The sequence below is a fragment of the Ursus arctos genome, unplaced genomic scaffold (genome assembly GCF_023065955.2).
Source record: "Ursus arctos isolate Adak ecotype North America unplaced genomic scaffold, UrsArc2.0 scaffold_3, whole genome shotgun sequence".
NCBI lineage: Eukaryota > Metazoa > Chordata > Mammalia > Carnivora > Ursidae > Ursus > Ursus arctos.
This window is the reverse complement of record NW_026622985.1, coordinates 54,347,805-54,358,518: the sequence shown is the minus strand read 5'-3', so window position 1 is coordinate 54,358,518 and position 10,714 is coordinate 54,347,805. Positions and strand designations below refer to the sequence as shown.

The 10,714-nt window shown below is 42.8% G+C and overlaps 1 protein-coding gene across 1 annotated transcript in view; it reads right to left on the bottom strand.

The window, feature by feature from the left end:
* The window catches only part of NFE2L3 (NFE2 like bZIP transcription factor 3), a 32,088-nt gene that overhangs the window by 6,400 nt on the left and 14,974 nt on the right, over positions 1-10,714 (bottom strand). The window contains exons 2-3 of the mRNA XM_026508008.4: positions 3,875-4,048; positions 105-188 (exon numbers count right to left, since the gene is read on the bottom strand). Of these exons, the coding sequence (XP_026363793.3) occupies positions 105-188; positions 3,875-4,048 (258 nt within the window). The remainder of the gene's footprint in view (positions 1-104; positions 189-3,874; positions 4,049-10,714) is intronic.

Below are 10,714 nucleotides of genomic sequence, written 5' to 3'. Positions count from 1 at the left end.
CTCTAAACTGTGTCATAAACTATGGCATCCCATTAAAGAGGTTCAACATGTTCACGGATCGGTGCAGATTTTCCTACAAGGATAAAAGCCAAGGTTCCAATTACCTCCAGTGAATTTTCAGGCTGTGATGAAAGCATCTGAAATAAGTCTTCCAGGGAGAAAGCTGTGTCTGTCCCATTTAGAGATCTCTGTAGAAAAAAATGTAAGGTGCACCATTAAAAGGCTGAAGAGGTTGTATGGCTTTAGGCTTAATCTTGAAAGGATAACCAGGTCTTCTCTCCATTCTGGATTTTTATCCCTACTGGAATTTTTACATTTCCTCTTCAGTACTCAATATTTTAAAAACCTTTAACTCCAAACTCTTCCATGTAATTTTTGGCTGGTCTTCATTCTGCCTTACTGTTACATGGCTAACCCTCCAAATTGGTTACAACATTATGTAAATTTTACAAGTCAAATACACATAGATTTACCAAAATGTTTATGCCAGCTTCACTCCTTATTGCTTCATCCCAGCCTTCAGGTTTGTTCTTACTGAAATAATTCCTTCAACAGGCTGCCTCCGAGAGGCTCCACCAGTGGTAAACTTAAGTTTTTGTAACCTGGAGTTATTTTGCTTTCATGCTTCCAACAGTGATTTGTCTGGTAAGATGATCAAGTTTAATGTTTTCCCTTTGTGTTTGCATTGCTACTGATGTCAGTCTGTCATTTTATGGCCAATCTTTTTTCCTCCAGTAATTTTAAAGTTTTTTATCCCCCGTAGTCTTTGTTGCCCTATTTCACTTTGATGTATTGGGGACTTAATTTGTTTTTATTTACTCTGCTTGGGAGTCTGTACTACTATAATCCAAATCCTAAAATCACTTTAATTTTCAAAATAATTTGCCATAAACACTCTGAAGACTGCTTCACCTCCATACTTTTTCTGGGACTCCTGTTACAAGTAACTTAGATTTTCTCGTTCTTAGTTTTTCTTCTACAGTTAAGGGTGAGCTCATCTTTGTTGGCAACTGTTTCTGTAGGAATCCCACATACCAAGGGTTACCTGCTAACAAAACAATTTTTTCTCTGCAAGGACCAGTTTTTATATCATTTTGTAGACCTTGCTTTCTTGGCTCAGGATTCCTGACAGTAATGGTAGTGTGAATTCAGACTCTAAATCAAAGAATGGGCTCATTTGGGGTTCTGATTTCAAAGGATGGATAGACTGCTTCCTTGCTCTTGTCTCCTAGGTGGTAGCTTAGGATTGCCCTAGTCCCGTCTCCTGAACAGAAGAGTCTGTAAATTCTGAGCCTTAAGTGGGGGAATTTGGGTACCCCCAAGTATGGGCTTGAGACTTCATTTCCTATCTGTTCAACCCCCGTCTCATGACATCTGTCTCCAATTTTTCATTGGGGTTTCTTTAGTTTTGGTGTCTATCTTTTAAATTCTGGATTTGAGTAGCCTCCTTGCTGCTTGTATCTATAGGAGTTCCCTTTCTTTCTTTTGAGTTCATATTCCTGACTCCCCTTCCCCTAGCTCTGTACTTGAGGGTTTCCATTTTTTGAGGATTTGGACCGGTTAGACTTGTTTTTAAGTGTGTACAAATATTTGGTTTCCCTTTCCACCAAATACCTTGGGTTCTATGAGGCCATGTTTTCAAGGCCCATAATACAACAAATACAAGGCTTTCTGTGTCTGGATGCTATAGTACCATCTAAGCTGAACTGGTGGATAAGATTTCATTTAATAGCAAATCACACATCCTTAGTGGGCTGGAGACTTACTTGCTAACTTCACTACAAGAAATTTCAGAAGTGTCTATTTCCATTAACGATCCCAAACTTGAGTCATTAGTCCTGCTCCAACCATTGACCAAAATTTCCAGATGGTCACAAGTGTGTGGAGTATCAGCACAAATCTGGATTCTTGTGAAAATCCTAAATTGTGGGGAAATAAAACTATTCGCAAAGCCTGAATATTTAGAACAGAGGTAAGGGTATGAAGCCCATTTTGCTTTAAGTAAATTATGGACTGTTCCTTAAGGCTCGTCAGATAACATTTCATTAAACGTTTGCTTGTTCCCTTCTTTAGTCCCCGGGAGATGGCAAACTGAGGGGCTAACTCCTACTGAGCCAGGCCCCTGGCTAGGTCCACAGGGGAGACAGATCTGTGATGGGAGGAGGGACAGATGTGCCTTAGAGACAACCGAGTGCTCTTTCTTCCCAGATTCCCTTCTGCCCTTCATGTTGCTATTGGTCCTTGAAAGTTTCCTTATTTGATGTTTCCCTTAAACATGCCCTCACCTCAAAACAAAATCCCCTCACTTCTTTTCAGAATCTGATCAGATGTGATACACGCTTTCTAGTTGAGGGCCTCAACATCTGTTTGAAGTCCATTTGATAGAGTTCTGTCTACTAAAGAAGTAAAGCCATTCTTAGTTAATCCACGAGAGGTATTCCATACGTTAAGTGTAATCTCTTTAAGATTTTATTTGACACAGCACAGGCAGAAGGAATGACTGGCAGAGGGAGAAGCAGGCTCCCCGCTGAGCAAGGAGCCCAATGTGGGACCTGATCCCAGGACCCTGGGATTGTGACCTGAGCCCAAGGCAGACAGTCAAATGACTGAGCCACCCAGGCGCCCTCTTAAGTGTAATTTAGATTCCCAAGAAATGGTCTTTTTCTGGGGCGCCCTGGGTGGCTCAGTTGTTAAGCATCTGCCTTTGGCTCAGGGCATGACCCCAGGAGAGCCCCGCATCGGGCTCCTCTGCTGAGAGCCTGTGTCTTCCTCTCCCACTCCTCCTGCTTGTGTTCTCTCTCTCTTTGGCTGGCTGTCACTGTCAAATAAAATCTTAAAAAAAAAGAAAAGTCTTTTTTTCTAAGTCAGATTCTTATAATTCTTCCTAAAACTTCATGTTAAATATAAACACATGGTTCCCTGTCTGGGGCAAGTCACTAGCTGAGCGCCATCGGGGCAAGACCTGCAAGGGTGTACCTTCCAAATGGAAGTACCAAGTGGGTTAAGGGTCTGTGAACCTCCAGGCCTGTCTTTGGAGTATTGGTTTGCCAGGCTTGTGGACTAGGATGTCAGTGGGGCAGAGCAGAACGAAGGGAAGCACAGGCTGCAGGAAGAAGCCATCTCAGCATAGCCTCTGGAATTCCTCTTTCTATGAGACACGCCTGACAGCCAAAGGGGTATGGTCAGAGTAGCCAAGGAGGCTGTCCCACTGGGCCTGGCCAGAGGTACGAAGTGGGCTCCTGAATCCAGCATGGCCTAGTGGCAGACCAAGTGAGGATTTGAGCCTAAGACCCAGATGGCTTTGAGGAGTGATTTGCCTTCAAGTTACTCTGCCTCACTATCCCAGACCTAGCCAGCCTGGGTACCTCTGCTGGTTGAGGAATCCTGGGTTTAGCATCCCAAGCACCTCTTCATCCCTTGCCACGGCAAACACAACAAAACCTGCTAGCAACTTCCTGGAGGGGGTTGTGTATAAATACACCCCCCACACATACACAATCTTGAGTTTAGCCAGAGACTCTATGGGCCACTTCCACAACTATACAGGGTATGTATTTTCATGTATCTGATTTGCTTATATAGTAAGGCACTTATATGGAAAATTCATTACCAACACATATTGTCAAAGCCATAAAATCTACCTTACAGGGGCACCTGGGTGGCTCAGTGGGTTAGGCATCTGCCTTAGGCTCACGTCCTGGGATCTAGCCCTCAGGTTCGTCCTCATTGAACTCACTGCTCACCGGGGAGTCTGCTTGTCCCTCCCCGCCCCCACCACTCCTGTGCACTCATTCTGATAAATACAAAAGAAAAAAAAGAAAAAAACCTACCTTACAGCCAAAATGGTAAGGCTGAGTTACTCTGATACACTTACCTCATTTCTAGATTCAGTGGTCTTTTCTGCCTCCCAGTCAGGTTTATCTGCTATTTTATCTTCATTCTCATTCTGCTGTAGTGATTTTTCTTGGGCTGATACTCTCTGCTCATTTTCCTCATTTTGGGAGCTGTGATCCACAGCTTCATGCCTCTCTCTTAGTACTTCATTCTCCTATAAAAGTACCCAAAATGTGCTAAGTAGAAACCCGTATTTCACCAAATAAGTCAAACAACCTTTAAAACTTCATTATACTTACTGCTCAGTGATCATAGAAACCACAAGTCAAAAGCTAAGTCTGACATTGCATTATTTCAGTATTAAAGGGCATTTTAATTCTGAAACAAGGCCCAAGAACTCACTGAGACACAGGCTGTTGTAATCTGCATAATTTAAATATATGCATTTATAAAGCCCTGAAGTTTAAAATACTTACAAATTTGATTAGATTTAGAAATCAGTGTTGCCAGCAGGCAGTTTTTACTTAGTTTGCTGTTGAAAATAGATCAAACGGCTAAGCTGGAAGCAAACAGTGATCATATATATATCATATATACATACATGAAGAGTCCGGAAAAGTAGTATTACAAAAGTATTAATTGTGGTTCTCTCTGAAAGGTGGACTAAGGTTGGGGAAGTGTGGGTGAAAAGAACTGTCTACACTTTATACATTTCTGTACTGTTTATTTTACAACAAATGTTATTTCTTTTAAAATCAGGAAATAAATGTGTTTTATTTTGAAAAACTAGAAGTTAACAAAGTTTAGACTAGCATCTCCACAGATATTTTCAACTATGCTTGCTTACCCAGATGAGTCCTACTTTTTAACTGCAGACTTAAGAGTTAACCATTGACATACACTGTATATACTGATACTTATATTAAAAGTGCACAATTTCTCCCCCTCTAACATAACATCGAGGCCTCTCAAACTCTTTCAAAAGATCTATTTTAATTTTTCTTCCAGCAGCACAGCACAGTGGACTAACCTCAAGGACAGCAGCACCACCCCCACACTCTATAGCAGAGAAATGCTAATTTTTTTAAAAAACAAGCAAATTAAAAACATGAAGGTCAAAGAAAAATAAAATCTACAGATGCCAGAAGTGAGGAGAGAAATTAAAATGAGCAGAAAAAGGAACTGATGTGCCAACGGCCCGCTTGGTTTTACTTGCTTCTCTGTTTACCGTACTTAACTGACATCCTCGGCCTCCCTCCTGATGCAGTGTTGGTCTCGTTCCTGCCCCCGTCTCTCTGCACAGCTCTGCTCTTCTTGTGCTTAAGCGCCGCTGCTGCTCCTACACTCTCTTCTGCATCCACCAGTCTGCTAACCTCCAACACCTCTCACCTTTAAAAATCTCTCCCTTGGTGTCCCATATTACTCTCTAGATCCCATCCCATTTTTCTGTTAGAGCCTAATTCTCCAAAGACTCATCTGGACTCCATGCACTCGCTGTTAAACTAACTCCAGGGGGAATTTTGAAACATCTCAACAGGGTCTCCCCAGGTTGACAGTTCTCCACGTTCACCTTACCAGACCCATCAGCAACATTTCACTTAATAAATCCCTCCTCCTGGAAACGTTTTTTCCCTGTACGTTTCCCAAGTACGTTCTCTATTATCCTACCTCACTAACTACTTCTCTGATGGATTCTGCGGCTCAGCCTCAGGCACACCAGGCAACTCTCCCACCTTTCAGCTCCTGTTTGCTGTTCCTTCTGCTTGTAGGGCTCTCACTCTGCTTGGTCCCCCATCCCCAACCCCGTGGCTTTGAAGCTTTTAAGTCTCTATTCAAATATTACCATCTTTCATTAAAAAAAAAAAAAAAGGCATCTCTCCCATCAGTATGTCCCTTGCTTTTTTTCCCATAGCATTTAGCACCAGCTGAATGTGTGTCATCTCTCCCGCTAGAATGCTAGTTTCTTGAGGGTAGAGGCTGTTTAGTTCCTGCATGCCCACTGCCTACCCCAGAACCTGCCACATGGTAGACCCTTACTAGGTATTTGTTGAATAGAACTCCCAGACACAGCATTGGAAGACTTTGGTAGGGACCCACTTCCAGTGGGCGAGCTGCCATTGTCTTGCTCTTTCCTGCAATTACATTTCCGATTCCTATCTAAATTTGGGGGGGGGGGGGAAGTGACTGACTCGTCATCACTCTTTTAATGTCTATCTTTTGCCAAGGCAAGGTTTTTTTTTTTGTTAAGCCTGAAGATAATCAAATCCAAAATTGTGGATTCCTGAGGCAGCTAACTTTGTTTATAAATCTGCTGGTGGTGGGCACAGGAGCTTCTAAACGAAACTGCACGATCGATTTTAGAGCCATGAAGCAAAGTCCCTTTCATTAATGTGTAGTATGTGAGTTAAACACATACGGACACACACATGAACTTGCAAACATGAGAATATGTTATGTCTAACGTGACACAAAGCAAACAGAGGGAACAGGTAGCTCATAGAGGCCTGGATAAAGCCCATAAGGAAGCCAAGTCAGCTTTAGTCTGCGAAGGCTTTTTTTTTTTTTTTTTTGGTGGGGAAAACTCTGAGTGAGAGTTTGGTAATGGCCTGCCTAAAGACTCCAGAAGAGACCAACTGAATGTAGAGAAACTCTGTATGAACACTACTCACTTTACAAGAAGCAGAAATTGGGTTAAAAAATCCCACCTTGTAATAATGAATAACTCATTAAACAAAATGAGTTAAATAGAATAATCAATGAGAAGAAACAAATGAGGAAAAAAAACCTCTCACAGTAGAATGCAACTAATAAATACAGAAGAATGATGGGATTAGAAAATTTATCAGTGGGGGCGCCTGGGTGGCTCAGTCATTAAGCACCTGCCTTCGGCTCAGGGCGTGATCCCAGAGTCCTGGGATCGAGCCCCACATCAGGCTCCTCCGCTATGAGCCTGCTTCTTCCTCTCCCACTCCCCCTGCTTGCGTTCCCTCTCTCGCTGGCTGTCTCTCTGTCAAATAAATAAAATCTTTAAAAAAAAAAATTATCAATGGATGCTAAAACTAGGGAGTAGTTTGATGAGAAACATATTTAAATTGTGACACTACAGGAGAAACATGGCACACACCGCCTCAGCCAAGTGGTAAAATCCATCATCACAAAATGGAAATAAACCAACATCATCGTGTGCCTCTTGATATGGAGATACCATACTTCTAAGCTATTCCTGCCCAGAACTCATAATCTCAACTCAATCACGAGGCAACATCAAACGTAAGTAAAAATTGGGGTTGTTTTACAAAACAGCTGATTGATGCTCTTCCAAAATCTAGAGGTCAAGAAATGCAAGGCTGAGGAACTTTTCCAGATTAAATGTGACTGAGAGACTTGGCACACAATGTGTGATCCTGGGTTAGATGCTGATCCAGGAGAAAAAAGTATTATATGGGACCTTTCTGGGACAACAGATAAAATGTGGATATGGATGGATTAGATAATAGTCTTAGATTTAGTTTCCTGATTTTGATAATTTTGATAAATATACACTAAAGTATTTGGGTATTGAGGGACAAAATGGCTTCAATTCACGCGTTTCCCAACAAAAAGAATTATGTATAGATGGATAGTTAGCTATAATTACAAAACAGAGAAGTCAAATGGGGCAAAAGGCAAACAGGTAAATCTGAGTAAAGGATATATACTATTCTTGCAATTAAAGTTTGAAATTATAGCTCACTAATGAGTTGCCCTAAAAATTCATACATGGCAAAATCACTTTGGTCAAAGCAACAGCAAAAGGTTGACCCAGAATTATTCTTCCATTAAATCTTCTGTTAATCTGCATTTTCTCCCCGAAGTGTACAGTAGTCCTATGAATTGCTTTATTATTTTCACCTCTTCCAACATTTAAACTTCAGATTTCATTTTCTTGCCTAATTGCTTTGGTTATGCTTCCAGAATAATGTTCAATAATAATGGTGATACCTGATTCAAGGAAAACACTATTGGTCTGTCTAGATACTCTTACTACAACACTGCTTCATCCGACACCAGGTGTGTGCGTTTCCACACACCAAGCAATTCTGCAACACAGCTGGGTGTCCTATAATTTAACTCAATTCTGACACTACCTACCTGAAGACTGCGTCAGATCCACAGTTAAGGGCTTAGTCTCACAAGACTGCCCACTCACCTCCCTTCAGATGCCAAGTACAAATCCGGGTTGTCACCTGTGGTTCAGAACAACTGGCTATAAATCAGAGGTTCCCACGGCCCCCTCCCTTGGGTTTAATTTGCTAGAGCGGCTCACAGATCTCAAGAAAAAATTTTACTTACTAGGTTACTGTTTATTACGGAAGACTATAACTCAGAAAGAACCAGGTATGCAGAGCAAGTTACGTGGCAAGGGGCACGAGGCTCCACACGCAGGGCAGCGGCTCTTGCAGCACCTCCACTGCTCCCCAGCTTGAAGGGCTCTGAACCCCACCCCTCAGGGTTTTTACCGAGGCTTCATCATGTAGGCAGGACTGCATAAAGCATCAACTCAATCTCTAGTTGCTCTTGCTTTGCCAGAGGTCTGAGAGGTAGGGGCTGAAAGTTCCAACCCTCTAATCATCTGGCTGATTGCCCTGGCACCCCACCTTTAGTGACTTTGCAAAAGTCACCTCGTTAACGTAAATCAAGAGTGACTGCAAGGGGCTTGTTATAAATAAGACGCTCCTTTTACCTTTATGGCTCTGGAGACGGTTTAAGAACTGAGGACAAAAGGCCATATAGTATCTAGCAAAAGATGCTTCCATTGCTCTTAACTTTTAGGAAACCAACAGTTTTGGGGGCTCTGGCCAGAAAGGGGAATGAAAACCAAAATACACATTTAAATCAGATAACCACACCTGACATTCTCGTCCTGCTCATGACTTTAATGGGAATGCTTTTAATGGTTCACCAGTAAGGACAGCATATGGACCTCTATTCGAGATTCAACGATTAGTTTTTTAGTCATTCACTCAATTAATACATACCGAGTGCCAAACGCTACCCTCGATGCTGGGGCTACAACAGTGAAAAATACATGCAGGTTGGAAAAATACATGCAGGTTGCCCCTGCAGAGTTTTCATTTAAAGGGAGGGAGCCAGAAATACACGTGAACTGACAAAATAACTGCAAGCGATGGCAAGCGAGAGAAGAACGAGGAGATGGCCTTTAGAGCATGGCCAGGGAGGCGCTCTCGGAAGCGGTACTGGAGCTGAGATCTGAAGGAACAGAGCTGTGTGAAGGGAGGAATGCACGGAGGCACAGATAACCTCTGAACGCTGTAATCCTGTGCCTGTTACCATAACTTACGTCCTTAGTTTCTTAATGACGGATATTTGCTTGTTTCCAATATGTCCTTCTAACAATATTCGAACGTCTCGTCCATACTTCTTTGCATACATGTGCAAACAGAATAAATTTATAAAATTTATGCTGGGTCAACAGATATGAGCATTTTTTATTTGATGGACTCTACCCAACAGCTCTTCAAAAATATTTGTGGTAATTTAAATTCCTACCCACAGTGGATAAAAGTGCCAATTTGATAGATGAAAATTGGTATCTTGGGACGCCTGGGTGGCTCAGTCGTTAAGCGTCTGCCTTCGGCTCAGGGCGTGGTCCCGGCGTTGCGGGATCAAGTCCCACATCGGGCTCCTCCACTGGGAGCCTGCTTCTTCCTCTCCCACTCCCCCTGCTTGTGTTCCCTCTCTCGCTGGCTGTCTCTCTCTGTCAAATAAATAAAATCTAAAAAAAAAAAAAATTGGTATCTCATTATAATTCTACTCTCTCCTACTGAGTGAGCTTGAACATTTTTCACAAGCTTTAAAGCGTTCGTCTTTCCTTTTCTGTGAACTGCTTGTAGCCTTTGCCCACTTTTCTGTTGGGGTGTTATTCTTTTTCTTGTGGATTGTTAATAGCACAGGATTGTTTTTCCTCCCCTCCTCCCATCCTGTCTGCAGAAATTCAAGAGAAGTGGGGAGACCAGTGAGGGGGCTACTGCATTGTAAGGTAAGGGAGAGCAGAGGAGAATCTGGAAGGTGGTGGTGGTATCGGAAAGAGAAGTGGGAAAATCCATGTACTGTGGAGAAAGAATACACAGGGCTTGGTGACAGACAGGAAATGGGAGAGTGAAGAGAAGAATGAAGGATGACTCCTCGACTTCTGGCTTGAATCACTTGGCAGACAGGGAGAGAAGAGGGGAAACATAGGGAGTCCTTCCATTTTGGAAATGTTAAATTTGAGACGTGAAAAGTCAAGTAGAAATGTCCATTATGCTGGTGAGATGAGAATCTGGAATTCAGAGTGAACGTTTGAATTGGAGGTATAAACTGGGAACACCTCAACAACAAAACCCGACAGGTCCAGAGTACAAAGCAAGGGGAAGGGGCTCAGCACTGGGTCCCAAGGAGCCACAGCATTCTGTGGTCCGGCAGAGGAGCCAGCCAAGACTCTGAGGACAGGAAGTGAGGTACGGGGGGAAGCCAGAGGACAGCAACGTCTCAGAATCTGAAAGTGTTTTGAGAAGGATGGAGTGGTTGACAGTGTTGAATGCTGCTTGGAGGTTACACGAGGTAAGGACCGAAAAGTCTTCACAGGAATTGGCAATAAGAAAGTTGTTGGTTGTTGGGACACCTGGGTGGCTCAGTAGGTTAAGCATCTGCCTTTGGCTCAGGTCATGATCCCAGGGTCCTGGGATGGAGCCCCACATCTGGCTCCCTGCTCAGTGGGGAGTCTGCTTCTCCCTCTCCCGTTCCCCCTGCTTGTGTTCTCACTAAAGAGAGAGAGAGAGAGAGAGAGAGAGGGAGAAAGAAAGAAAGAAAGAAAGAAAGAAAGAAAGAAAGAAAAAGA